We start from the raw sequence: 27,966 nt of genomic DNA, 5'->3' as shown, positions 1-27,966 counted from the left end.
CCCCAGTCACTTTGGCCAGCTCCTCCGAGGAAATCCTAAGGTGTGCCCTGGCCAGCCGAGAGACATAGTCCCTCCAGCGTGTCCTGGGTCTTCCTTTAGGCCTTCTCCCAGTTGGACATGCCCAGAAAATCTCACCAGAGAGGCATCCTAACCAGATGCCCGAGCCACCTCAACTGGCTCCTCTCAATGTGGAGGAGTAGCGGTTCTACTCTGAGCCCCTCCCAGATGACCAAGCTTCTCACCCTATCTCTAAGGGAGAGCCCAGACACCCTGCGGAAAAAACTCATTTCAGCCGCTTGTATCTGCGACCTCAGTCTTTCAGTCACTAGACAAAGCTCGTGAGGGTAGGAACGTAGATCGATCTGGTAAATCGAGAGCTTTGCCCCTTCGGCTCAGCTCTCTCTTCACCAAAACAAATCGGTACAACGCCCTCATCACTGCAGACGCAACATCAATCCGCGTGTTGATCTCACGCTCCATTTTCCCCTCACTCATGAACAAGAGATCTTTAAACTCTTCCACTTGGGGCAGGACCTTGTCCCTGACCTGTAGATGGCACTCTACCCTTTTCCAACTCAAAACGTATTATATATACAGTACAGCCCATAAGTTTGGACACACCTTGTCATTCAATGTGTTTTCTTTATTTTCATGAACATTTACATTAGGAGATTCTCACTGAAGGCATCAAAACTACGAATGAACACATGTGGAGTTATGTACTTAATCTAAAAAGGTGAAATAATTGAAAACGTGTTTTATTTTCTATTTTCTTCTAAATAGCCACCTTTTGCTCTGATTACTCCTTTACACATTCTTGGCATTCTCTTGATGAACTTCAAGAGGTAGTCACCTGAAATGATTTTCCAACAGTCTTGAAGGAGTTCCCAGAGGTGTTTAGCACTTGTTGGCCCCTTTGGAAATGGTCATGGTCATGAAAATAAGGAAAACAAGTTCAATGAGAAGGTGTGTCCAAACTTTTGGCCTGTACTGTATATTTTTGTTCTACTTCGTTAAACATTTTGCTTCATGGATAAGCAAAAGCAAGAAAAGATTATTAGAAGGAATATCCCATTTTCCTAAATGATTCATTATTGACCTTGCAACCCAATTTATTTGTGAACGCAAGTGTTGTGTATCATCAGACACCCTGCCACTAAAAAGTTGAACCCTTTTCACACATTTCCGGCTGGCGGAAACTGACAAAGAAAAAAAAAAAGGAACAAGTCTTTTTTGACAAGGGTGACTCAAGCAGCTAATGCAGGCACTGCACCACAGACCACAGCCAGCCACCCAACTCAAGAGAGGTTAAACTGTCTCACAGAAAGCCTGGGAAACTTCTTCAGAGATCTGACACAACTTCAAGGGTTCCACCATTTCCATTTGTCAAACGCTTGGACAGAGGAGACTGACGGTATTGTCCTTCAAACTAAGTCTGTGTGTGTGTGTGTGTGTGTGTGTGTGTGTGTGTGTGTGTGTGTGTGTGTGTGTGTGTGTGTGTGTGTGTGTGTGTGTGTGTGTGTGTGTGTGTGTGTGTGTGTGTGTGTGTGTGTGTGTGTGTGTCGGCATAAGTAACAGAGACAAGTCATAATATTGGACATTTACATAAGGGATTCTTTATAAAACGGCTACAAAACATGTGATAAGTCACAATCCTGTAATTAACATAATTTAGAAGAATAAACTTGATAGAGGTCAGATTTTATATTTGAAACATAAAACACAGCAGATATGGAGGGGTTCATACATTTAATTACTTCCATTATATCTTCACCGTCTTAGTCTGAGAATACATGATGAAAGGGAAAAGTGAAGTGTTTTAATTCTAAAAATAAGACTTTTGAAGCTCCTTTAATTGTGAAACACAAGAAGGTGGAGATAGCATTAGCATCAAATGAACAAGAAGGGCTGTGTTAGAAAGCGGAAGTGTGCGTCGGTGGTGATATTACAGCGCAGAAACAGGAAGAATTCATCAGAACAGACAATTAGTGGAAGGGCCCTTAAATCAGGCACTTTTTTTATCTGACTAATAGGTTTTTGTTATCAGGTCACAGTCCTTTCTTTTTCCTAATGAGCCTTTAACATCTTCTAACAGCAAATATTCTATAATATTTCCAAGTGGTTGCACCTGTAATCTGCTTATTATTTTATTTGGATTTGTGAAATGAATTGTTTCTTAATGCACGATTTAACATTTTTATAGTGCAATTAAGGAAAATTATACGTTGCAATATAGCAGAAGTAAAAGCAGGTTTCCCATTTAGTTTGTACCGTTAAAACTGCCTTTTTGTTCACCGGTTCTCTTTTTCCTTTCTCGCTTTCCCCTCCTGAAATTACCTGTCGACTCGACTCAGCCACACTTGACTCCTGCCTTTTCTCTCACTCTCTCTTCCTGTCTTCCTCACAGTATGGCGGCGTGGGACCTGTCAGTCACAGTGGAGGACCTGGGGCCTGACGCACCCCCTGTCACCATCAGTGTTGCCTCCGACCTCCACGTTGGAGGGGTTATCGTCAAGCTGGTAGAAAAGACACGTAGGTGGCTCTGTCTGCAGTCATTTCTCTTCGTCAGTCACATTGATTCACCTAAAATAGTTACATGCGTTTATATACAGAGCGTACAAGATTTAATGCATATAAGGATGTATCTGGTGAACTTATTTTACAAACTTTGATGTTAATATGCTTTTCTGTTTTCTTTTATTACTCTGACCAGTTTTCTGGTTATTCATTTTTCACATAGCTGTCATTGAAAACTCAGCATTACAACATAAAATTCATTTTTAAATGGATTTTTTTTTATACAAATGCAACTTGGTGCTTCTTGCAAGCAGTAAACTGTGATTTGATTACACAACCTTGTGATCCAGAGTCAGATGTTTTGCTTTTGTGCCACAGGGTCGGTCTTTTGTACAGCTTTGTAAATACTGAATATCAAATTAGGTCTAGTTCTCTGAAGAACTGCAATAATGCCATTTCATTTATATTGTCTGTTAAAGTGCAGGATTCATAGAAAAAAATATTCCCATCTCACCCTCTGTGGGTGGTCTCATCCTTCCAAGCTCGGGTCCTCTACCAGAGGCCTGGAGCTTGAGGGTTCTGCAGCATCTTAGATGTTCCTAGAATTACGCTTTTCTGGACTGAGATGTCTGATGTTTTTCTTAGGAACTGCTTTATCTTCACTCTCCAGGCTGTACCAAGTTCTAATTTGCACCAGAGACATGGAAACTGACAGTATGCAGATATTCACGAGTATTGAAAGAGCTTTTGGGGGAAACTCACATATATTTTTTTCTGTCTTGTTTTGTGATATGTTTGCTTATTACACAAGGGTCATATGCAAAAACACAAAACAGTCTGTCCATAATAACTCAAAGAAGGGTGTAGGATCAATCTCGGCTCCCAGAAGAGAATTCTCCTATTGGGTCCTTGGGCAAAACACTTAACCCACCTCACCTGCTGGTGGTGGTTGGAGGGATCGGTGGCGCCTTTGCTCGGCAGCCTTGTCTCTGCCAGTGTGCCCCAGGGCAGCTGTGGCTTACACTGTAGTTCATCACCACTAGTATGTGTGAATGGGTTAAGGGGAATGATACAGTGTGTAAAGGGCTTTGGAGTCCTCTGACTCTGAAAAGTGCGGGTCATTTATCATTTGAACACATAATCCTCTAATCTAGAGGTCGACAGGCCAGCGTTGCCTCTCAGGGTCCCTGTTGTAACATCACAGATTACGATTGTTGTCATCAAGACAAATATGTTCTGAAAAGTGTGCTAAATCTGGATTATGCAAGATTTCTGTTTTCAGGAAAATATAACATCACTACAGCTACTGAAGGCAGATTTAACAGCATGTTTAAATAAAGAATTCCATTCAGTTTTGAAAAATTATGACTTTAGTTTGGTTCAAAGGTATTTGATCAGCTGGTTAAAAAGCACATGTCCCACTGGCAAGAGGCATGCACAAACCACCATCAAAGATGAATGACAGCTGAGAAAGATGTAATATGATGCTTTAACATACTGATGTATTTTATGGTCAAAGAGCTTTAAAAGGGGCTTTGTCCCTTCATACTTCAGTGTGTCATGCAAAATGAACCATTCCATTCCATTTATTTGATAAAGCACATTTAAAAACAGCATGCGAGCTGACCAAAGTGCTGTACAGGGGTAAAAACATAAAATGTTAAACGAATAATATAAAAGAATAAAACAACTAGAGCATAGCACAAAGAACCAACCAAGAGAAGTCAATAAAATCAGTAAAAGATCAGTGTAAATAAACCATCGATAAAATAGCTAGGCAGTAAAAGCAAGGGAATAAAAGTAAGTCTTTAAGTGAGACTTAAAATCCCCAATGGAGGAGGTGAGTCTGATATTCAGCGGGAGATCATTCCAGAGTTTCGGAGCGCAGACAGAAAAAGCTCGTTCACCACGGGTTTTGCAGCGTTGACGGGGAATATGTAGTAGGTGTAGGTCACCTGAACGGTGAGTCCTGCCTGGCACATAAGGAGTGAGTAACTCGGATATGTAAGGTGGTGCTAAGCCATTCAGCGCCTTAAAAACAAACAATAAAATTTTAAAACGTATACGGTAGTGCACAGGAAGCCAGTGAAGTCTTGCTAAAATTGGAGTGATGTGCTGCCGACAGCCAGTATTGGTCAGAAATCTTGCTGTTGCATTTTGTATCAGCTGAAGGTGAGATAATGCGGCTTTTGAAATGCCAAAGAGAATTGCGTTGGAGTAGCCCAACCTTGAGGTGATGAAAGCGTGGATGGTTGTCTCGAGGTGGCGCCGATTCAGAATGGGTTTTAGTTTGGAAAGACGTCTCAGCTGATAAAAACATGATTTAACCATGTGATTAACATGAGGGTCCATTTTTAGAGCCACATCCATTTTAATTCCAAGATTAACAGTTGTTTGACTAATTTTAAAAGGAAGAGCAGAAAAATCAGGAGTGGAGGAAGACGTGCCATTAGGAGTAAAAACAATAAACTCGGTCTTTAAATCATTCAGCAGCAGAAAATTTGCTGACAGCCAGTCTTTAACCTCACTCAGGCAATCAAGGAGCGGCTGGATGGAGGTAAAAGTCTTCAATGGAACATAAATCTGGCAGTCGTCCGCATAAAGATGAAAGTTAATGTTAAACTTCCTGAAGATTAGTCCCAGTGGAAGAATATGAATGATAAATAAAAGGGGGCCGAGGATAGACCCCTGTGGCACGCCCCAAGGAAGAGCAGCAGAGGGAGATGAACAGTCGTCCATTCTAACTGTAATAGACCTGTTGTCAAAGTAGGAGCAGAACCAGTCAAGCGCGGATTCCTTAATGCTGACCAAAATCTCAAGGCGGGACAATAAAATGTCATGGTCAACTGTGTCAAATGCAGCTGAGAGGTCCAACATCACCAGGGCAACATGGGAACCGGAATCGGTGGCTAAAATAATATTAAAAACCCTGATGTGAGCGGATTCTGTGCTGTGATATTGTCTAAAACCAGACTGAAATTTATCCAAGACCCCAAAATTGTTCAGATGTGGCATAACTTGATTATAAACAGCCTTTTCCATCACTTTTGACACGAAGGGGAGCTTTGAAATGGGGCGAAAGTTCCCGAGGTCAGTTGGGTCTAGGCCAGATTTTTTCAGTAGTGGTTGAAGCACGGCATGTTTAAAAACAGAGGGTATAATTCCCTAAACAAGGTTGGAGTTAATAATGTTGAGCACATGAGGAGCTACCACTGAAAAAACCTCCTGGAAGAGTCTGGCTGGTACAATGTCATCAGGACATCCTGATGGCTTCATGGAAAATATTAATCTCTCCAAGGCAGGCAGTGTGATCGGCTCAAAATGGTCAAAGCATCCTGTACAAACAGATACGGGTAGCAGAACATCTCCAGGGGAGATGATTAAACTCCTAATATTGGAGACTTTGTCTAGGAAAAAACTTAAAAATTGGGAGCAGCGATCATCTGTGATTGCAACCATAGGAGAGTCATCAGTGGACAAAACTGCATTTAGCGTTTTATATAAAACCCTCTGGTTCCCAGAATGGGTAGTACAAATGCTGGCGAAGTATTTATTTCTAGAATTCCTGACTGCTTTCTGATATTCATCTAGTGCATTTCTAAAAAGCTCAAGGGAAATGGATAGTTTATCCTTCTTCCATCTGCGTTCACACCTTCTGCATAATCTTCTGAGTTCATGTGTGTGAGAGTTTAACCAAGGGTCAGATTTTGGCTTAGGGCGTCTAACCTTTAAAGGAGCAACAGTATCCATCACCATGAGACAGGCTGAGTGAAAAACACGCAAAGCATCATCTGGATTGGTGTAAAATAGGGTGGAGGCCGGCAGTTCAGTGAAAGAAGCACAAAATCTATCAGCTGTAGCCGGAGTAATAACCCGTGTCTGGCGCAGCACCACAGGCCTTTTACCTAAGCTCATCGGACAATCAAAATCAAACAAAACTGGAAAATGATCAGAAATGACAGTTTCGTCAACAGACAAATTGTTAACATTTATCCCATAAAACATCACTAAATCTAAAATATGAGACTGGTTATGGGTAGGAACCGACACAACCTGCTTAAGACCAATCAAGTGTATCAGTAAAGTCTTTCACAAGGGGCTTGGCAGGACAGCAAACATGAACATTAAAATCACCCATACCTTTAAAGACATCCTCATGCTTGCATTTAACAGTGGTCAATGTCCTGCATCTCTAGCATCTTTTAAAATATCATTCTCATTTGTTATTAATTCTGATGTGATTTGAACACACAGCCTTTCATCTGGAGTCAGTTGCACTACATTGCACCACAAGATCTTCATCAGCAAAGCTTTCTGACCCACTAAATATATGTGCCTTCTGTTAGAATATTTATAAAGTTTTTGGTTTTTGCATCCCTAATATAATGAAAATGTTTCAAAAGATTATCAACTTTGTCATATTTTAAAATAATTCCACAAATTAAGGACAGCTTTTACTCCTACCGTTATGCTCTTGAGCTAAAATTAAAAACATGTAAAGTGATCCAGAAGTCATTTGAACACTCAACCTTCCGACTTGGACTTAGTTGTGCTACCATTGTGCCACAGAAACGTTATAATAGGTCATTAACAGACTCAAATGTTTTCAGCATGAATTAAAACGATTTTATTTTTTGTTAAATATAGCAGCTTCTACCAACGTGCATCCACTCCAGAGCCAAATACACAATTTGTATGCTTTCAAAACCTTCCTTCATTCCCGACCCTTAGCTGTGGTGGTGGTCTGTCTCACTCCTGACCAGAAAGTGTGTGGTCAGTTGCAATCAGGATTTCTTTAGATGTTTATTAATAATTGACACATAACCGAAGGCTGCGGTTGGCACTAAATGCACTATGAATTATTACCGTGCGCTTTTCAGCAAAAATTGTTACTGTTGTTTACCCTCATGCGGTTGCCGTAGTGATATTTTTTTCTGGTGTATGTTTGTGTGTCCACCTTTTTTTCTCTTTTGCTGCAGGCCCAGAAGCAGATTATTCTACATCCTTTATTTTTTATTGTTATGGACACCCCCCCCCCTCTTTTATTTCTGTTTCTGTGTTCGTTGGGATTTAAAACAACCAAAAATATTCTTAATAAAGTTTTGGTATCAGGCGTGGCGTTATGGCTGATGCTCTACCGCTCCACCTTTGAGAGTAAAACTGCAAAGCTTGTCTTCAGCACTCAGACTCTGATTGCTTGACAGCTGGAGAGGACACATAAAACACATGTTGAGTAATGGAACATCTGGGTTATGTGGAGTTTTAGTGTGCTAAATGTCATGCTGCGGCTTCTTGTGAGAGGCTTATTCACATCCTTGCAGTCATATTTGTCACAGAGCTTTTGATCATTGAAAACCTCTTTTTTTCATGATAGCTAACATAAAGCATTACCTTAATCACCTTAATCTAATGGAAGCATTCACCTCTGTCTTTGCTTTAGTGAATTATCTGGCGTTTCTTTAACAGAGATCAAGCGTGATTGGTCAGACCATGCTCTGTGGTGGGACCAGAAGAAGATGTGGCTGCTGCGAACAGCCTGGACTCTGGAGAAATATGGGATTCACGCAGACGCTCGGCTCATCTTCATGCCTCAGCACAGACCTCTGAAACTGGATTTACCCAACGGCAAGACGGTGAGGCTGAGGGCCTGCTTCTCCGACCCCGTCTTCCAGACCGTGATGGGCATCTGCAGACAGCTCAGTACGTTCCCTCTTTTCTGTCTGCTTCCTTTTTATATTCTGAAAGTTTGCATTTCAAGTTTTAAAAAGTCATGAAGAAATTAATGACCAACATCTAAATAAATGTTGTCACAGTAAATTAGCTCATCACAGTCTAACTTCAGGTTATGAATATGTTGCTCCTTTACTGGCTGTAACTCTTCATTATGGTCAGAGGCGGTTTTACCATTAGGCATAGGTAGGCGGCCGCCTGGGGCCCCCTTGTGTTGGGGGGCCCCCTAGCCCTGACCGCCAGCACCCCTCTGTTAATGCCACAATATTCTTATTACCAACCTGTGGCCGCAGACGGGATTGGACATGAGCACTTCTCATTACCATAATTCCTGAACCGTTCAAGATATCATTCAAATTCCAAAAGTGCTGAAAAGAATAAAAATGGGGCTTTTCGTGCATATACAATACATTACGGTAGCCACCGGGATTCCCTGTCTTGAGCGCACCAAATCACAACACAGATTCAGAGACGTGCTGAGTTTGTCATCCAAAATGCTCAGTTGTATAACTTTTGAACGGCTGATCAGATCCAGGAAATTCCAACGGTTCCTAAAAGTACATAAAAGCAGATTTCCAACGATCTATAGCATGAAGCAATCAGAGTTAGGGAAAATATCGCTACGAGGGGAAATCCTGCTGTACAGCCTGATTGAAACGGAGCGCAGCGCCGCGGTGAAAGCGGATAACGGAACGGGGAAGCTAATTAGCATAAAAAGCCAGCAAGAAATTATGGAAACGCCTCAAAGAAAATCAACACGATCTATTAGGTGTCCCAGAAGGCTTATATCTGAAGACAGTGACCATGAAGAAGGACAGATCTCCAGTGAACCAGGATATGAACGTTTGTTCAGTCTTTATTTTTTTATTTGAACAACCCTCAACTATTTGCTAATTGTAAGATTCAGCATCATTCCAGCATTATTTATCTTTTTACAATAAATAATTATTTTTGCTAAAACAAATGTTTTTGGTATAGCAGTGCACGGTGTGCAAGAGAAGAACCCCATGGCGGTGTGAGGTGTGCAGGACTCTGCCTGCAGCTGAGAAGCTGCTTCAAGGTCTACCACATCAAATAAAAACTTCTGAAAGTTTACAAAAATAAAGTCTTAAAAACTGCTACAAGACACCAAGGTTCAAACTTTTTCAAGAATAGATGCATTTCAGTTCAAAGTTTAAATTGTTTGCCCAGTAATTTTGAAGTTCCTGTTCAGTAATTACTGTAAAAAATTCAAATCCGTTTTTTGCTTTTTTCACTTTTAAGCTGATTTTTTTAAAGGCTGTAATAGAAATACATTCTAAATAGAAGAAGAAAATATCATTTCTATAGCGCCTCAAGATAAAAATCACGAGGCGCTTCACAAAAACAGAAATATAAATATAAAAAAGCATTTAGAAAATGTTTAAAAATATATTTAAAATGAGCAAAAATAGGCAATTGGGATTTAAAAGAAAAAATGTTAAGAAAGAGAGAGAGAGTGAATAGGAAAGAGGGAAATCAGTGAGGAAGGTGGAATAGGTGGGGAGAGCAGAATAAAGAGAGAGTGGTGAAGAAGGTCATACAAAAGCCAGCTTGAACAAGTGAGTCTTCAACTGCTTTTTAAAGGAGACCACTGAGTCCACTGATCTCAGGCTCAGGGGAAGAGAGTTCCAGAGTCTGGGGACCACAGCAGCAAATGATCTGTCACCTTTGACCTTTAGCCTGGTGCTGCACAACCAGTAGGCTTTGATCACTGGACCTCAGGGACCTGCTGGGGGTGTAGGGACTAAGAAGATCACCAATGTAAGATGGTGCTTGTCCATGTAAGGCCCTATAGACCAGAACCAGGATTAAGAAATGAACCCTAAAGTTGACTGGCAGCCAGTGAAGCTGGAGGAGAAGTGGCTTCACGTTTCTTTTCGTGAAATGTTATAGTGGTTTGGAAATACAAACCATACACTGAAAGCTGAGGTTGTTCTGAAAAAAGGAGAAGAGTTACACACACTTTGCACTTTTTATTACAATTTTACAGCCATAAGATTAAAAAAAAACAGGCGGCCCTGTTATAATTATGGTCATAAGAGGGTTATTAAGACGGCGATGCACAAACAGGAAGTGATTGGTAGTCATTCCACTCCAATCCAGTTGGTGGCAGTAATGCACCAAATTGTTGTTTGCCAAGTGCCATAAGACCACAAATAAGAATAAGAAGAGAGGTGGGAGCATTCGTAACAAACTCAAAGTGATAGTCAAAAGATTAAGCATGACATGAAGTTATCCTAGTGGCTCCAATAAGAGGAAGAAGCAGCATGCTTCATAAAAGCTTTTATCTTCACTTCTGAAAGTGATGTTGTTTTTCGATGTAAACATCAAAAGGAAGCAGAAAGGAAAGACAATGGAAAATGTTTAAAGGGAAGAAAACAGACCAAAATGGAAAATAGAAAAAAAAAATAACTAAGGCTAAAGCACAGGAGCGCTGACAGAAAAAAGAAAGCAGAGCAAATATTGAAAGCACTCAAAGGGAGGGAAATACAGGAAAAAAAGAGGAGGACTAATAAAAAGGGAAAATAACTCATGTCAGAAGAGGGGAGAGTTTCGCAAATCCAGTTAAAGGTAAGATTGTCGAAAATTTAGTGTAAGGGGCCCCATGTCTGTGTTCGCCTTGGGCCCCCAAATTGCTAAATCCGCCCCTGATTATGGTCATTGCCAGTAAAACAGAAACTCACTACTTTCTTAGATTTTCATTTATTCTGACATTTCGTCATCTCAATTCCTGGTCAGAAACCCCCAGAAAAAAAACTGTCAGCAGACTGGAAACGTTTCTGAAACACAAACAGGCAGCGGGGAAATAATCTGTAAAAAATAAAGTGTTTAAAAATAGAACGGCACCAGGTTCTCCTTACAGTAAAAGCGTCTTGGTCTCATCTAACAGTAGCTCCATCTGTAGTCAGCATGAGTTTTGTCACCAAAATATAATGACACTGTTTTAGGTGCATAAGGGCACGTGGTAATTACACAACTTTGATAATAGTTTGAGGTTTTCCGGTAAAGTAACAAGTGCCACCAGCTTTACGTAAAGTCATTACAGCTTAATTTGTATCATCTACACTGATAAATAACATTATTATGTTATTTTAGTGGCTAAGGTTGCACATTTGATTGTATTTTCAGATGAAAAAAATACATAACGTTGGTAATAAAGATGCCTTCTAGAACACAAGACAGTTAAATAATATAAGTTAAATAATCAGATAAACTCCACAGGACTCCTACCCACCAAAATAACTTTTGACCATACTTTCAGTAAACGTTGTTTTAGGACAAACTAAAAATGTTTGTACACTGAGCTGAGAATCATCAGGACCACCTCATCTGGGCTCAGATGTGCTTAAATTGCACCAGATGTTCAGTTATAACTCTCACAACAGGGTCATTATCTGCCATTTTTTAACCCTTTAGCTTCCTCTGCACCAAGAAAGAAGCAATGTAAGAATCACCCTCTTGCATTGTTTGATTTGGGGCAGTAAGGGCTTTAGTTTAAATGACATTGTAAAACTTGTAAATGTAAATGAATATTAGTAAAAATAAACTGTAATAATATCAGGGTAACAATAACACATTGTAATAATGTCGTGCCTTTTCTTCAAACAACTCCATGCACTGTAGAATTGTTTTTCTTGTTAGGTTAATTTAATGTTTCAGTGAGAAGTAGGGACTTAGATATGCTCTACCAGTTGCTTGATTGGGCAGATAAAGGGTTCAAATGTTTTGTACAATCAATGCAGGCTGTGCATTTGGTGAGTGAGTGTCCAGCCTTCTGGGTTCAGGCAGGAGCATCAACAGGCCCTGGTGTGACTTGAACACTCAACCTTCTGATCTGGAGTCAGATGCACTACCATTCACCACAGGCTCCATTTGAGACCGTCACTAGATGCAGGACTGAGCTGTGGTGACATTATGAGGTTTTTAAATAATCATAAGTCCTACAGTTACTACAAGTAACATAATTTAGTGTGTATATGCTGTGTTACATTAAATGTGTCTCATTCAGGACAGGTTCACACAAAGTCTTGTGAAGGAGACTTAAGAAAGTGGAGATCTCATTATTATTCTTGTATTTTGAGTTATCTCACTTTCAGTTTTTTTGTTTCACCAAGTGGATTAATTTGTTGGTGGGCAAGTCTGCTGCAGGTGTTCTGTTTTCATTAAGCTTGAGTAGGTCAGGTTTGTCTTGTTGGTTAAATTATTCTCCTTGGGAAAACATTAAATGTTTTGGTGACACTTTACAATAAGGGTCCCTTTATTAACATAACAATATTACATTATTAAGCATTAATAAACTATTCAATAACAACTGCTTAACCGTATTATGTAATGCAGTACAAAGCAGACCATGTTACCACCATAAGGTGCAGTCTTTGTTCCTGCAGCAACATGTTCTTCTACGTGTTTATTTCCATCGAGGTTGAAGTTGAGAGGCCTTCACTTTCTTTTTACCCTCCACAGACATCCGTCACCCAGAGGAGCTCTCCCTCCTCCGTCCTGTGGAGGAGAAGAAGAAGAAGAAGGATAAAGATCTGACTGAGGAGATCTACGACCTGACTGAGGTGCCCCTTTCCTCGGGTACACCCTTCACACTTTATTTACACTAAAAAACAAAACAGCACCTTTGTAAAAAAAAAAAAAAAAGTTTATAAATAGAAATTTAAGACCTGTGTAGAGTCAAATAATCTACTGTAGCTTCAGGCGATGAAGTGTTATACATGTAATGTGTTGTAACCGTGGAAACAATCATCTCTGAACTCACACTTCCCTGGCAGTGTCCCGGCCCTGTTTGTACAACGGCATGCCGGCTCACTTTGCTGAATCAGAGAAGATGGAGGCTGTCTACAAGATGCTATCCATCACTCAGACTCCTCCTGCCCCCGAGGTCATCACCAAGCAGTATCGGCCTGCCAGCGTGGTGGACAAGGCTCACATCAATGGCAGGTGGGTCTGCAGATGCATTGAATGTCTGCGACGCCTTTACAGAACTTTACAGATTTTAAGTCCAGAACAGATAATCTGGGATTATCATGTTGCGAAAATAAACTGATTATGACTAAAACTTTGTTGCCAGGTGGTTGGACTCATCACGTTGTCTCATGCAGCAGAACATCCAAGAAAACGACAGACTCTGGCTTCGCTTCAAGTACTACACCTTCTATGAGCTAGACCCCAAGGTGTGTGAGCATGTTTGTGTGCGCGCTGTTCATAAATATACACGGCGTGTGTATTTTAATTTGTTCTTCACATGGCTGTCCTCCTCTGCAGTACGATGTTGTTCGCCTGACGCAGCTGTACGAGCAGGCCCGCTGGGCCATCCTGCTGGAGGACATCGACTGCACCGAGGAGGAGATGATGCTTTTTGGAGCTCTGCAGGTAGAAAACAGCTAAACCAGTTCATGTTCAACCGTTTCTTTACAAGTGTGTTTGATATTAAGCAGAATCTGTGTCTGAATTTTACAACAGAGAAATAATCAATCTCGGCTTCATGCTGAAGGATGATAAAAGAACATTAGGATCAGAGCAATATCTGAAAAATAAAAACTCTGGCAATTTGAATAAAAGCTTGAATAAAACTTGAGGCCTTGTGTTAAGCATCAAATGCAAACAGGCATGAAAAACTGGAGTAATAAAGAGATGGGTTATGTCCTCTAAAATTAATTAATCCGCTAAAGAAGTCAAAAAGACAATAACTTCAAGTTAATGCAGCCAAAAAAACACAATATATTTGAAACTGGGTGGATTTACATTTCTGGATGTAAAAGTGGACACAGCACACGTTTTTATGTATTTTTCATCAGATTTTACATATGTGGCATTAAAGGTCTGCTCCTCTCTTGCTCTTGAAATCCTCTAGTACCACATCAGTAAGGTTTCTCAGTCGGAGCCCCAGGCGCTGAGCACCAACACGGCCATGGATGACTTGGAGTCGGCCCTTCTGTCCCTGGAGGTCAAGATGGAGGGAGAGAGCAGCTCTGCGACTGAGCTGCTGGTCAGACACATTTACTGACTTACTTTAAACTTTTGCTTTAAAACTAACAGCTCATTTTAGGATAAGCAAGTCATCAAATAAATAAAATTATTTACTATCAGCTGAAAAGGTAAATAAATGATCAGAGATGATCTGATGTTCATAAAGAAGTAACATTTCTAAATGCTTTCCATACAGGAAACCATGACTGCACCAGAGCTGAACGACTACTTAAAGATATTTAGGTGAGACGTGTTATAAACTAAGCATGTCAAACAATGGGACCTGGTACCAGAGGAAAGTGTTTTGATAAAGCGGAGCTGTGTGAATGTACGTTTCAGGCCTAAGAGACTCACGCTGAAGGGATACAAACAGTACTGGTTCAAGTTTCAGGATACTTCCATCGCTTATTTCAAAAGCAAAGAGGAGAGCATTGGAGAGCCCATTCAACAGATTAACCTGAAAGGTGCAGAAACAGCATTTTATGATCCACTTAAGACCTCTTTTAAAGAAACTGCTGAAGTTTTACACTGAAAGCTGAAAGATTTGTTCATAATTTTGCACATTTTGCTACTGAAAAGTGAAACTTCAACTGTCCCGCTCGCAGGTTGTGAGGTGGCTCCAGACGTTAACGTGGCAGCACAGAAGTTCCTGATCAGACTGCTGATCCCAGCACCTGAAGGCATGAACGAGGTCTTTCTGCGCTGTGAAAATGTGAGCTTCTCATCTCTCTACATATGACACCCTGTCTTTTCCCGCCACTTTCATCTTTAAAGTCACATACCGGCCTCACTCTTTCTGTCTGGGGTTGGGGTTTTGCAGGAGCGGCAGTACGCTCAGTGGATGGCAGGATGCCGGCTGGCCTCCAAAGGCAAGAGCCTGGCAGACAGCAGCTTCCAGAGTGAGATTCAGAGCATCCGCTCGTTCCTGGCTATGCAAAGAAACAACTCTGGTTCCAGTTCCAATGCAGCATCAAGTGACGAAAGCATCAACACTCACAGTCTGGTATCGCCACGCTATCATAAGAAGTACAAGACCAAACAGGTATTTGGACATAAAAATAAACTTGTGAGGTGGTTTTAGCAGTGGGAAAATACTGTTGTTGTTGTTAATGTGTAGTCATTTTATGTAAATGAGGTAACCAAACAGCTTTTAACTTCTCTCGTTTGCTTCCAAGGCAGCACACACATAATTATATCTGACATTTTTCCCTGTGCCTGCCCGCCCTAGCTGACCCCTCGGATCCTGGACGCGTACCAGAACGTGGCTCAGCTCTCGCTGTCAGATGCACTGATGCGCTTCCTGCAGATTTGGCAGGCCCTGCCTGACTTTGGACTCTCATATGTTGTTGTCAGGTTAGATTTAAAAAGTTAAATTTTAAAGCTTTCGGGAATGGATTTTGTGCCAGGAATGATTTCAAAGTTAAAACTCAAGCGCGTCGTGTGTTAACAGGGTTCTGAGCAAAGACTGTACTCGTGCTGAGTTCCCTTTTCGGCTCTTCCGCCTTAACGCTGAGGAAATGTGCATCTTTTAAAAGCTGTTGGCAGAGAAATTTCTGAATGTGCACAGCAGTAAATAAGGACAAGTCCATCATTTGACCGCAGCAAAAGGCTTCTGATTTTAAAAAGGGCACGCTCCTAGAACTTTTGATTCTTAGAAGTTGCTATGACTGTATTTATGCCCAACAGGTTTAAGGGTAGTCGTAAGGACGAGGTTCTGGGCATAGCCCCTAACCGGCTAATCCGCATCGACTTGGGAGTGGGTGATGTGGTGAAGACGTGGCGCTACAACAACATGAAGCAGTGGAACGTCAACTGGGACATTCGACAGGTCAGAAACTGACCGTCAGTCTGACATCACCAATGTCTCTCCAGCGTGATGAGTGTTGCTGTATTACGTTCTGTAAAGTTGTAGAGTTTCTAGTAACGGGAAGGTGTACAGACAGTGGTGCACCCAGAAAATATTCATATAGGGCATGGCTATTCAATTCCAGGCCTGGAGGTCCGGTGTCCAGCACGTTTTAGTTTTAACTCCGTTTCAACACACCTGATTTCAGTCAGAAGGTGATTGACGGGCTTCTGCAGAGTCTGATGAGCTGCTGCACAGGTGATTCAAGTGTGTTGAATCAGAGAAACCACTAAAAGAGGAATGATGAGATGTTCTGATTAGAAACTGAAACACAAGACTGAAACTAAAGAAGGTAAACACACTTTAAGATAATAAAATCTAAAAAGCTACCCACTAAAACCCTTCAGATTAGGTTGTATATTACTGGTATCATCTCCTGCGGCTACACACTGCTCACCACACTAATGCCGGGCTGCTTTCTGTTACGTTGCTCAGGTGGCCATCGAGTTTGAAGGGAACGTGAACATCGCCTTCAGCTGCGTGACTGCAGACTGCAGGATCGTTCATGAGTTTATCGGAGGATACATTTTCATGTCAACACGCAGCCGCGAGAAGAGCGACGTACTCAACCAAGAGCTTTTTCACAAGCTGACAGGAGGTCATGAAGCGCTTTAAGAGTGAAACACACAAAGATTGATGTCTACCAGAGGACCCACCACAACCTTGGAAAACCAAAGTGATGGACAGAGATACAGAAATAACATGAAGCTGTTTTTGAATGCAGGTGTTTTATAATCTTTCAGTCTGTGCAGATTTGGATCTGCCATTGATTCTTAACTCACATGTTTTTTTAACTGAATCAATGAATGTCACACTTAAGTTCAGACTGATGGACTGCTGCTGAATGAAACGGCAGGTCAGCCGGTCCAAGAACAGTGGGCTTGATAATCCAGCTTCCAGAAAATGTTAAATCAACAACTGGCTCAGACACTTGCCTTTTTCCAGCCACTCTATCAAACATGGTAATCGGTATTTCTCAGTATAAAAAGCTTTGCTGAATCATTCTCACCAGGACTGGTCTTGTAATAAAAATGACACTGAAGCAGCTAGAAGATCACAAATAAGTTTTTTATAAGAGCATGACATTATTGCCTAGAAAATCAAAAATGACTTTTTACGGCAAACAAACATTTGTTTAGTCTTCTATTCACACTAGTATGAAGATGCTGGTTGGTTTTATTGTTTCTGAAGGTGTCAGCTCATTATCTCCCCTTCACATGTGGCACGTGTGTGTGTGTGTGTGTGTGTGTGTGTGTGTGTGTGTGTGTGTGTGTGTGTGTGTGTGTGTGTGTGTGTGTGTGTGTGTGTGTGTGTGTGGTGTGCTTCCGTATCTCTTGACTGTTAGGGCTGTCTGTTAAACCACAGCATCTGCATCCTCTTTTTTTCCCAGGCCAAGTCAAGGGATTAACCAGAGAGAATCGTGTCTTGTGTCCTCTTGGTAAAACATCTTTGTATTTTAGGTCTAATAGCATTTATTTAGTACTGACAAGGCTAATGGAAATCAAGACCTCACTATTTCTTTATTTAAAAAGGGCTACAGGGTTGTCATGAGTATTATGACAGTGAAAAATGGTTACATTTGCCTGTTTCTTTACTGTCTTAAATAAACAATTTAATTCAGACTAGTTCCAAAAAGGACTTCTGAACAGGCCTTTCCAGTGTTATTCACGTTGTTTCAACAGGTCACTTGTTGAGGACCTGTTAGGATCGTCAGCACTAACAACACAAGCAGGGAGCTGAAAGGGGGAGGGGCCAAAGACTCATGGGACCTTAAAGAGCAAGTCACCCCCAAATCAACTTTTTTTTCTGATAAACTATACAAAAATGTGTGTCTAATCGTGCTGCAGACACGTGTAGTTAATAGTTTTGTACTTGAGTGCATTTTAGTTAAAATTGTAATTTTCTGCCTAAAACTGTCAGTGTTGTGCCGTTGTCAGGGAAAAACTCTGCAATGCATTAGAATTTAAATCTGCCACCGCTATTGGCTAAGAGGTATGCTATGATGTCAACTGGTCTTTATGATGTCACAATGCCGTTGTGAGCCTGTGTGTGTGTGTATTTGTTAGCGGCTCCGCCCTCTCGGTCTGCTAGGCAACAGCATTTGTTGCATTTTTCAAACATGAAGAGGGAGTGAAGTAAGTTTCTTGTAGGGGGTGACTTGCTCTTTAAAGGCCTCATTAGTAATAACAGCCTCACCAGACCACACCTTATAAACCTTCTACTTCCAACCCAAGTTTCAGAACTAAAGAATCTTCTTGGATGAGAGGCGGAACGCCTTCAAGGAAAACAAGAACAGTCCAGTTGTTTCCAAGGAAACCGTGAAGTAAACAATAAGCAAACGTGTGACATAGTTAGATGAGTCAGACTGACAGCACAGCGGTCTCAGCTGTTGTTACTCCAGTGGCAGGAGGCATCCTGAAAAACAGCATGATATTGACCTGAATGTACCGGATTGAACTACAAAAAAAAAATCTCAAACAACTATTTTGTATGAAGTTTTTCTTACTTGTAGGCTTCAGTCTTACAGCCTGGGTGAAGTATTTAGGGAGAAGTTTACCCTCAGCATTGCCTGCAGTCAGCAGCACGCCATTCTCTGACCAGAAAAACTCAATTCCATCTGTTCAAGTCAGACACACACATAAAACACTTGTTGGGGATTTATTTTTACACACACTGGGTGGCTGTAGAAGGTTGGACACCAGCCATGATTGGCTAATCTCACCAGCAAGGGCTTTGGAGACATCAATAAACACAGCGAGATCACAATTTCCCCTCATGCCTGGTGGAAAAAAAGAATAACACTGTTTGCTGATTTGTTCTACAATGCTTGGCTAGATGGTTTTGTCTTTTAGACTAAAACACGAAGCATGTACCGCTTATAACACCCTCCTCTCCTGGCAGCCCGGGCGCCAGGTGAATGTGAGTCCTGCTCATGCGGCTCAGGCCTTGCTGTTTTATGGCGCTCCAGTTGTGGAGGTAGGAGCCATGGACAGCCTCAACAGGGCAGTCTGGGGAACCAGCCAGAACTGGTTTCAGCTCCAGATCTGTAACCTGATCAAAGGAGCATAAATGTGGTTCTGACAGGATTGGGATTTTCCAAAGACTTGTTTAATTTGGTGAATAAGTTAAGCTTGATTTTAACCTTAATCATGCTTTATTTTACTAATAGTTACATGAAGAAAATATTATAGAGCTGGGTGACAAAATTATAGCAATATATGTTTTTTTAATTATGTTTCCGACATATGAGAACGAGTTGATAAACAACAAGCACATCAACAACCAATCATTTTGAGTGTTACTCCACAATGAGCCTGGAATAGAGCCACACTGCAGTCAATACAAAGATTGATAATATATGATGATATATATTTGATCAACATATGTTTATGACAGCCAGGGGAGCTGCTAACAGCTAATGATGGAAATGGAAAAAATTTGGGGGGAAATATGAGGGTGTTGAAAAAGAAAATATGAAGGGCACAGCCAATGCCATTGTTGACAAAAATTATAAGATAATTTTCTAAATATTTTCTGCATAAAAATCCATCCATCCATTTTCTGAACCCGCTTGTCCATGTAGTATCACGGGGGGAGGGGGGGCTGGTGCCCATCTCCAGCGGTCAATGGGCAATCAGGCGGGGTACACCCTGGACAGAGAGCCAGTCCACCGCAGGGCAACACAGAGACACACAATCATGCACACACACGCGCACGCACGCACACACACACACACACACACACACACCTAAGGACAATTTAGACAGACCAATCAATCTAACATGTTTTTGGACTGTGGGAGGAAGCCGGAGTACCCGGAGAGAACCCACGCATGCACAAGGAGAACATGCAAACTCCATGCAGAAAGATCCCAGGCCGGGAAGCGAACCCAGGACCTTCATGCTGCAAGGCAACAGTTCTAACCACTGCGCAGCCCAGCATAAAAATCAATTATACTAATTAAGTCAAATCACATGAAGGTTGAAACACTTCTCATTTTGTTCACTTGACAGGTGTTTGCATCCCCTACCTGTACTGAATGACCCTGATTGGCCCGAATCTGCAGTCGGCCATTCTCTGGGTGGGAGAGCAGCTTAAAACGCTGCTTATCGTTCGTAGCTACCACTCTCTTGACATCTTCTATTGTGTATGAGCGGAACTGTGAGTGAGCCAGGAGATCCTCCAAAAACAGGAAGCCATCTGTCAGGATGAGAACGGTTATGGCTTTGGTCACATTTTTACAGTTGAATTTTTCTTCATGCACATGCTAGTTTCAGATTATCTTGTGATACCAAGATCAAAAATATTTTTTATATGAACACTCTGTAGGACCTCCCCTTAAAAAACAGACAATTTAATGGGACCTACATTAAACATTTTCTTGTTTATTTTTTATTTAAGTCAGATAATTGGTATTTTTCATTTGTATGGTAAATGGTAAATGGCCTGTATTTGATATAGCGCCTTCTAGAGTCCTGGAACCCCTCAAGGCGCTTTACAACACAATCAGTCATTCACCCATTCACACACACATTCACACACTGGTGGGGATGAGCTACAATGTAGCCACAGCTGCCCTGGGGCACACTGACAGAGGCGAGGCTGCCGAGCACTGGCGCCACCGGTCCCTCCGACCACCACCAGTTAATGAATTAATTGTATCAGAATATCTACTATATCTCACCTGTGCCCATGTGAAGGCCCATGTTCCTGGCTCCATGACGTAGAACATAAGTCATGGATTTAGACAGGCGAACATCTCTGTCCTGCTGATGGAGAGGACACGTGACCAAAGTCAGGTTCTACTCTAATTATAGCCTTGGTGTAAATAGACCAGGTCTTCATGTTGAGTCAAACTACTCGTGGCTTCATAATTCAGATATTTCTAAATCAACAAATGTATCACAGTGACTACAGTCGCTCTGACTCGCTCACCTCCGCACTACGATGTCCTTTTCCTCCTCTCTTTCCTCCTCTTTTGGTACTGTCCATGAAAACAGACTTGATCAGCAGCTTTTGAGAAGTGCCATAAACTGAGCAGTTTTAAATTCTGTTTCGTTTCTTTCTAGCTCCACTGGTGGTTTACAAACCTGTTGTTTTATATTCAGTTAATAACCAAGCACAATATTTTTTGTGGTCTCTAGTCCAGCTTCTACTTCCTGTAAGTTTCATCTGTCCATCTGTAGGAGGCGGTGTGGGGTGAAGGGATGTGGCTAGCTAGCACCACAGAAGAAGAGCAGAAGAAAAACAATAAATGCGTGCTAAACATCGCTGGATTTTTGCAGGTAAGAAAGTATTTCCTTACAGTCGTGAAAATTCATATAAAATATACACGTTTTGGGTTTTTTCTCTGTCACATTTTTAATCTGTGGGGTCTAGTAGTTTAGATCTGTGGTTTAGAATGTAAAGCTAACTGGTGTTAGCATCGCTGAGCTAAGGTTTGTTTTCAGAGATACGTGCATGTACACGTTTGATAAAATGGAAACCGTGTTGTCCGTGAGGGGTTTCCCCTCATCTACTTGTACAATATTTAGTTGATATTTAACGTTGCACAAAAAGGTTTTGCTCCTGCCGGTGGAGTGGACCCACAAAATCAGGCTGGTCTCCATGGAAACGCTGAGAGAAACGTCAAAGTAGGGCGACAGTTTGAGGACTCGACTGTCAGGAAACAGCTTTTAAAGAAGGAAACACGCTGTAGTCTGTGAGTCTTTAGCATGTTTAAACTAGAGTTCTAAATGTAATCTGTACATTTAGTTGCTTGCTAATCTTAAAAAATACGTATCTAAATAATGTTCATAGAAGCAAGCGGTTAAACTTAAAATTAGGTACCAGACTCAAAACGAGTGTGAAAAGTAGCCAAAGTTAACCTTTGAAGGGTTTACATTAAACTTGAAGAGATGTTTGATTATAATAAAAGATTACATGAAAGTGATTAGATTAATCAAGTTATCTAAATTTCTTTATCCAGTCATTCAATCAGCAGTGCTGTTGTATCAGTGGCTCCAGTTAGGCTCAGCGTTGTATCTCACAGAAGGAGCAGTTACTTAAATTTCATTGTTTACACTTTCAGAAGGACATTTAGTAAAGTGGAGAGGTGTTAGAAATCAACTGAGTTAGAAGTTCATAGACTGCATTTTAAGGAACCTATAACATCTTTGGTTGAGATGGTGAAAAACTCCAGACCTGCATACTTTGCTCAGCTGATATCCTCAAAAAAAAAAAACCTTGTTTAACACCATTAATCAGAAAGTTTCACCTCACATTGCCCCTGAGAGCATGGGGTCATCTGAATTTTAGTGTTTTTGGCCGCTCAAAACGCTGGTGTGAAACTGTTTTTATCACTGAGAAATATTACCATACTGCGAAGGTTGGTGTCAAAACATGAACTTGAAATGGTTATCCATGCCTTTATCTCCTCCCGTCTAGATTACTGTAACACAATTTTCACATGTTTTAACAAAAAAGCCCTTGACTGCCTTCAGTTGGTCCAGAACTCTGCAGCGAGGTTCCTAACTGGAGCAAACAGAAGAGCACACCTCACTCCTATTCTGATGTCTCTGCACTGGTTACCCATTAACTTTAGAGTTCATTTTAGAATCCTGACTATAACTTTCAGGGCTCTACATGGTCAAGCTCCTCCCTATATTACTGAACTGTTAAAGCCTTATGCTCCAACCCGAGCCCTCAGGTCCACACACCAGAACCTTCCAGAAGTTCTAAACACCAGATACAAAAGTCGCTTTTTCCAGGCTGTTGCACCCCAACTTTGGAATGAACTTTCTTTGTTTATACGTATTATTGAAAGTCTGGGCTGACACCTTTTAAAAAGCAGCAGAAGACCCTTTTATTTTAAGTCACGTTTGTGTTAGTCTTTTATGGTTTTTATTTTTCATTTGTATTTTGATCTTTTTGGTTTTTAATGATTTTTTTTATCTTTTAATCATGTTTTAACCTTGATTTTATTTTCTTTTTGTGGTAGGTGTTATTTTAATACACTTTAAAAAGAAACTCTGGATACTTAATAGCAATAGTTGATTGTGTATGTAATTCAGCTATACTATGTAGATTTTAATGGGTAATGTATATGGTTACGATACCGTTATATTGACTGATTACTTGATGTATTTGTTTATATTTTTATTTTTGACCTTTAGTCTAGTATTTTAGCACTTACTGATTTTCACTTTTAACTTGTATTTATTTAATTGATTGATTGATTTGTAATTTTAACTTGCTGAGGACTGTTTTATCTGTATTATGCAATTTCTTTAAGGCGACCTTGAGAGTCCTGAAAGGTGCTACAAATAAAATGTATTATAATAATTATTATTATTATTAAATGTAAAGAAATGAGTTGATCCTAGACATGCAAATACTGTATTTTGTGAGCCAAAAAATAAACTTGCAGCACGCACAAGATGTGTACAAGACGTGTATCTTTAGTAACATTCCAGTGTCATTAGTTATATCTTTGGCATTTTTAGCAAATTGTTGAAGTTGCCATTTTTAATTGTGTTGCTTAATTGATCAATCCTCTTGTTATGACAAATGCCCTGTGGATTTCTACAGTTGATGCACTTTTATCTTCCATTCTTAGATCATGGAGTTCCCTCAGCATTCGCAGCAATTGCTGTCAGCGCTGCGTTCCCAGCGCCAGCGGGGCTTCCTTTGTGACTGCATTGTATTGGTGGGCTCATCTCGATTCCTGGCTCACCGAGCTGTTTTGGCCTCCTGCTCTCCCTTCTTCCACATGTTCTACTCTGACTCTCCAGGGGGAAACAGCAACAGCAGCTCTGTGACACTTGACAATGACATTGTCACATCGGCTGCATTTGGCTTGCTCTTGGACTTTGTGTACGAAGGTGTGCTCCAGCTGGAGGAGTCGCTTCCAGTGGAGGACATTTTGGCAGCCGCGAGCTTTCTCCACATGAACGAAGTGGTGAGGGTGTGTAAGAGGCGACTGCAGAGACAAGGGCCTCTGGCTGAGGCAGACAGCACACGCTCTGAGGAAAGTGGAGGATTGAGGAAAGCAGCAGAAACGAGGACAGCGGGCGACCATAGAACTGAGCCCTTGGATAACATGGGAGCAGACCACTCAGTCCCAATCACCATAGCAACGTCACTATCATCAGCATCCCAAGTGGCAGAAAGAAGTCAGGTGGAGGGTGTGAAGTCTGAGCAGAGGACTAGTGGGGGTTCATCGAAGGAACAAGTTCCAACCCCTCTGAGCCCTGAGCTGGCTGACACCACTCAGCCTGGCATGGACCCAGGTGGGGAGCTGGTGCAGACTCTTATAGTAAACCAGTCCAGCCTGACTTCAGGGGGTCACACCAGGATTAGGAGGGGTCGTCAGGACAAAGCATCTGCTCTGTGCAGTCCCTGTAGCACCACAGAGACATGCAGGTAAGAGTCTGATGATTATTGGTTAGAAAAATAAAATAATGGTGAGGTCACTACGGTTTATTTTAGTAGATGTCTTTATTATTTCAGGGTTTCTGAATTTATGATTATTTATATTAGGCCTATGGAAAAAATGCAGTCTCTCCAGAATATGATTTATTTTAGATATTTAATTAACGGCATTGAATTTTTATCGTGTAAAATTACGTTGTTTTTTTAACTTAAAATACACCAGCAAAAATTACATCTTATCTTTCGAAAATTCAACATCTGCGGTGAATCCTGGTGACCCAAGCCAAAGTAATCGTCACTCAGTCAAGTCGAGTAGCTTTTAGCCAATCAAATTACGTGTCTGGGTCAACTTGATTGAGTGACAGTTGTTTTGGCTGAGATCACCAGTCTGAGTTGTGTGTTTTATTCCCTCATCTTTTATTTTATTACACACGTTCTTTCATGTTATGGTTTCAACCATGTAAATCCTTACAGCATTTCATAATAGGAATGTTTTATTGAAATATTTCTCATTTAAAGTATTGATGAACATTCTTCTTCTTGTAACTGACAGGCTCCATTATTTTGTTAATTTTTCACCAGCCATAGCCGTAGCCAGCAACCCTCCTCCTCCTCCTCCACTCTGGTCCCAGTGAGCCAGGCTGGCGGTCGCTCAGTAGCTGCTTTTAACCAGTCAGGATCTCGTCCCCCCGTCAGCACACACCCAGATGAGCTCCAGCCTCCCCGTGATCACTCTCCTGAGAATTCATCTGAGTCTGACCTTAGACACACTGACCATAGAGAACATCAGATGGTTGTATCAGTCCAAGCACCAACTCTCACAGCAAACTTCCAAACAAACCCAGGAGACTCAGCAGTTCAGCAAACTCCCCAAATCAGGATTCAGAGCGCAATATCGCTCCAGCGCCAGAGTTTGGACTGCCAACATGCTTCTCAGTCTCTTACACTTCAAAGGCCAGTGGACACTGAAGCTTCGCCTACTACTAGAAAAAAACGTTCTCACCCCAGACTTAGTACAAACCAAGATAGAGGGGCTGTAAAAGTTAAAGAGGAGGCCATTGTTATTTCTGATGAAGAGCTAGAAGAGGAGAACGAGGAAGGAAGGGAAGGAGAGTCAGTGATGGACGTGGAAGATGAGTTTGAGGAAGATATCCAGGATGAAGAGATGAGCAGCCCTCAGTTTCTCTCCTCTCATTCACAGGCCCTCTTACAAATCACCACCCATTCAAATGACTACTCCTTCCCCCTCTCTCCATCTTCCTCTTCTTCTGGCGCTGGACCGTCCTCACAGGAAGCTTCCTCCTTTGCTGCGTCTCTCATTCCTCCGTCCACATCTCAGCAGCAGTCAGACCCTCCTGCTTACTTCCAAGAGCTCCAGGATTCTATGGGCAACTTTGTGGAAGATGTCCCAACATGCAGCGCCTGTGGAAAGACGTTCTCATGTACATACACTCTAAGGCGCCATGCCATTGTGCACACACGCGAACGTCCATATGAGTGTCGCTACTGCTACAGAAGCTACACACAGTCGGGTGACTTGTATCGACACATTCGTAAAGCCCACGACCAGAGTCTGCCAGCAAAACGCAGCAAGGCTCACTCTGAGCCCTCTTTACCACAACAACCACCTCCGCCTCTTAGCTAACACACACTATCAGAGCTCCTCTGACACTAGTTTACGTCTACCCTAATGTTAAATGCCACTTTTATCATTTACTAAATATTTTGTTTATGTTTATGTATTTAGCAGACGCTTTTGTCCAAAGCGACTTACAAGTGATAATTGGCATGTTGCCCTTGAGGCTAACAACAACAATAACAACAACAACTTGACATCAGTCAAGGAGAGGAGGGAACAAGGAGTGGACAGTAGAGAGGGGGGACGGGTGCAGGGAGGGTGCTAGTTTAGAAGATGCTCTCTGAAGAGCAGGGTCTTCAGGAGTTTCTTGAAAATTGAAAAGGAAGACCCTGTTCTTGTAGTGCTTGGAAGGTCATTCCACGTTTGTGGAACGATGCATGAGAAGAGTCTGGATTGTCCTGAGCGTGGTGTAGGCACTGCTAGCCGACGATCCTGTGATGACCGGAGCGGCCGGGCCGAGACGTAAGCCTTTGCAAGAGGATTCAGGTAGATGGGAGCCGTACCATCTCGGACTTTTAAGATATTTTATTAAAACTATTTGTTATCTCTCATCTTCAGGTTAACTGTGTTTAAAAATAGTCTAGTTATCTAAAAACACTAAATGTTACCATTTCAAAAGAAAACTGCAACAACTTTGCAACTTTCCCTCCACCACCAAAGCACAAATACACCGTAAGTCTTGCAGCATAACCCCCAGCGTTGGAGCAGTTTTATTCAGTTTATCTTGTCTGATGTCACCATCAGCGTGTAACACAAGTGCGATGCTGATCTGGTACCTGCCATGCTACATTTAGTCATATTTAAGAGGCTTTTTACAGTCTAGGTTTGTCATTTGAACCATTTTTCTTGTGCATTGTTCAATTAAACATTCTTACACCAGACATCGTAAGAATGGATGATTATTAAGGAGCTGTATTTTAATGTCTTAATAGAATAATGTCAAGTGTTTGCCATGTTAATGTATATAACGGAAAGCTATAGTTATAATTCAATAGGTTTTGATACATGACTGTCCTGTCTGTGTGACTGTACCAGCAAATGTAGTGGTGATGTCATGTTTTACAGGGTTAATCCAACCGAGCCCAGCAAGAGGCAAACGTGTTTAAAATATCTAGTTAAAAAAACGTTTTATAACTTTAGTTTTTCTGTTTTTAATGCGCTTTGTTCAATAATAGATTCACTGTAAGCTGTATTTATCCAGTGTGCCAAAGTGTTTTCTTTCACCTCGTCTTTTATTCTTTCAACGTGAGCCAGAGTGCTGGGGGAGTGGGGGTGTATTACTGTTGCAGCTGTAGGACGTATGTAACAAACATGTGGTACTTCTTAGAAAACAGGACAATCTCTTAAAATTAAGATAAATTTAGTAATAAAAAAGCAGTTTATACTCAACAAGTGTTGACAGTTTTCATCCAGATCTCTAATTCTATTTTTCCACTTCAGTTTGAATTAAAATGAAGGGATCCGCTGTTAGTTCTGTTTTACCAAGTGTGACCCTTTTCTAGTGCACACACACGTGCACGTTTCTGCCTTATTTATATAATGTAAAGTTGGACTGTGCCTGAAGAACTTTTTGAAATGTGTACAGTGAAGTGTGAGCAGAATTTAGCATACAAGCCAATGACTTTGAAAGTGATCAAAGGCGGTGAATATTTAGTGTTTTTTTGGTTGTGAACGTCCAAAATCTAATTGTTGTGAATAAAAATAATCTTGTGAAGGTGGCACAAATGTGGCTGTTTTCCATTAAATCACACAATATACCAGCCAG

The 27,966-nt window shown here is 41.3% G+C and overlaps 3 protein-coding genes across 5 annotated transcripts; 2 read left to right on the top strand and 1 right to left on the bottom strand.

Annotated features, from left to right (window-relative positions):
- Positions 1–1,242: 1,242 nt before the first annotated feature.
- Positions 1,243–17,202, top strand: fermt3b (FERM domain containing kindlin 3b). 2 transcript variants are annotated; one of them, XM_015947090.3, is made up of 15 exons: positions 1,243–1,414; positions 2,408–2,532; positions 7,984–8,217; positions 12,733–12,849; positions 13,047–13,215; positions 13,346–13,448; positions 13,540–13,647; positions 14,129–14,263; positions 14,441–14,487; positions 14,584–14,708; positions 14,850–14,956; positions 15,065–15,286; positions 15,473–15,597; positions 15,931–16,072; positions 16,586–17,202. In XM_015947090.3, exons 2-15 carry the CDS (start codon positions 2,409–2,411, stop codon positions 16,763–16,765), a joined length of 1,938 nt encoding a protein of 645 aa, XP_015802576.1. In that variant the 5' UTR covers positions 1,243–1,414; position 2,408; the 3' UTR covers positions 16,766–17,202. The 2 variants fall into 2 exon arrangements, with proteins under 2 accessions (XP_015802576.1, XP_054595117.1); XM_054739142.2 differs by lacking the exons at positions 1,243–1,414; positions 2,408–2,532; positions 7,984–8,217 and having other exon boundaries at positions 12,733–12,833.
- trpt1 (tRNA phosphotransferase 1) lies at positions 17,198–21,317 on the bottom strand. 2 transcript variants are annotated; one of them, XM_015947132.3, is made up of 7 exons: positions 21,086–21,317; positions 20,835–20,916; positions 20,181–20,350; positions 19,024–19,201; positions 18,873–18,929; positions 18,657–18,767; positions 17,198–18,565 (listed from the first exon to the last, which is right to left on the bottom strand). In XM_015947132.3, the coding sequence occupies exons 1-7, from the start codon at positions 21,140–21,142 to the stop codon at positions 18,543–18,545; spliced, it is 678 nt and encodes a 225-aa protein (XP_015802618.1). In that variant the 5' UTR covers positions 21,143–21,317; the 3' UTR covers positions 17,198–18,542. The 2 variants fall into 2 exon arrangements, with proteins under 2 accessions (XP_015802618.1, XP_015802609.1); XM_015947123.3 differs by having other exon boundaries at positions 20,835–20,919; positions 21,086–21,316.
- zbtb3 (zinc finger and BTB domain containing 3) lies at positions 21,259–27,965 on the top strand. The gene is made up of 3 exons (XM_015947103.3): positions 21,259–21,435; positions 23,748–24,553; positions 25,145–27,965. Exons 1-3 carry the CDS (start codon positions 21,358–21,360, stop codon positions 26,205–26,207), a joined length of 1,947 nt encoding a protein of 648 aa, XP_015802589.3. The 5' UTR covers positions 21,259–21,357; the 3' UTR covers positions 26,208–27,965.
- Position 27,966: the final 1 nt, after the last annotated feature.

Source organism: Nothobranchius furzeri, chromosome 1, assembly GCF_043380555.1.
Source record: "Nothobranchius furzeri strain GRZ-AD chromosome 1, NfurGRZ-RIMD1, whole genome shotgun sequence".
Lineage (NCBI taxonomy): Eukaryota > Metazoa > Chordata > Actinopteri > Cyprinodontiformes > Nothobranchiidae > Nothobranchius > Nothobranchius furzeri.
Note: the sequence above shows the minus strand (reverse complement) of the source record. Positions and strands in the feature narration are given on the sequence as shown.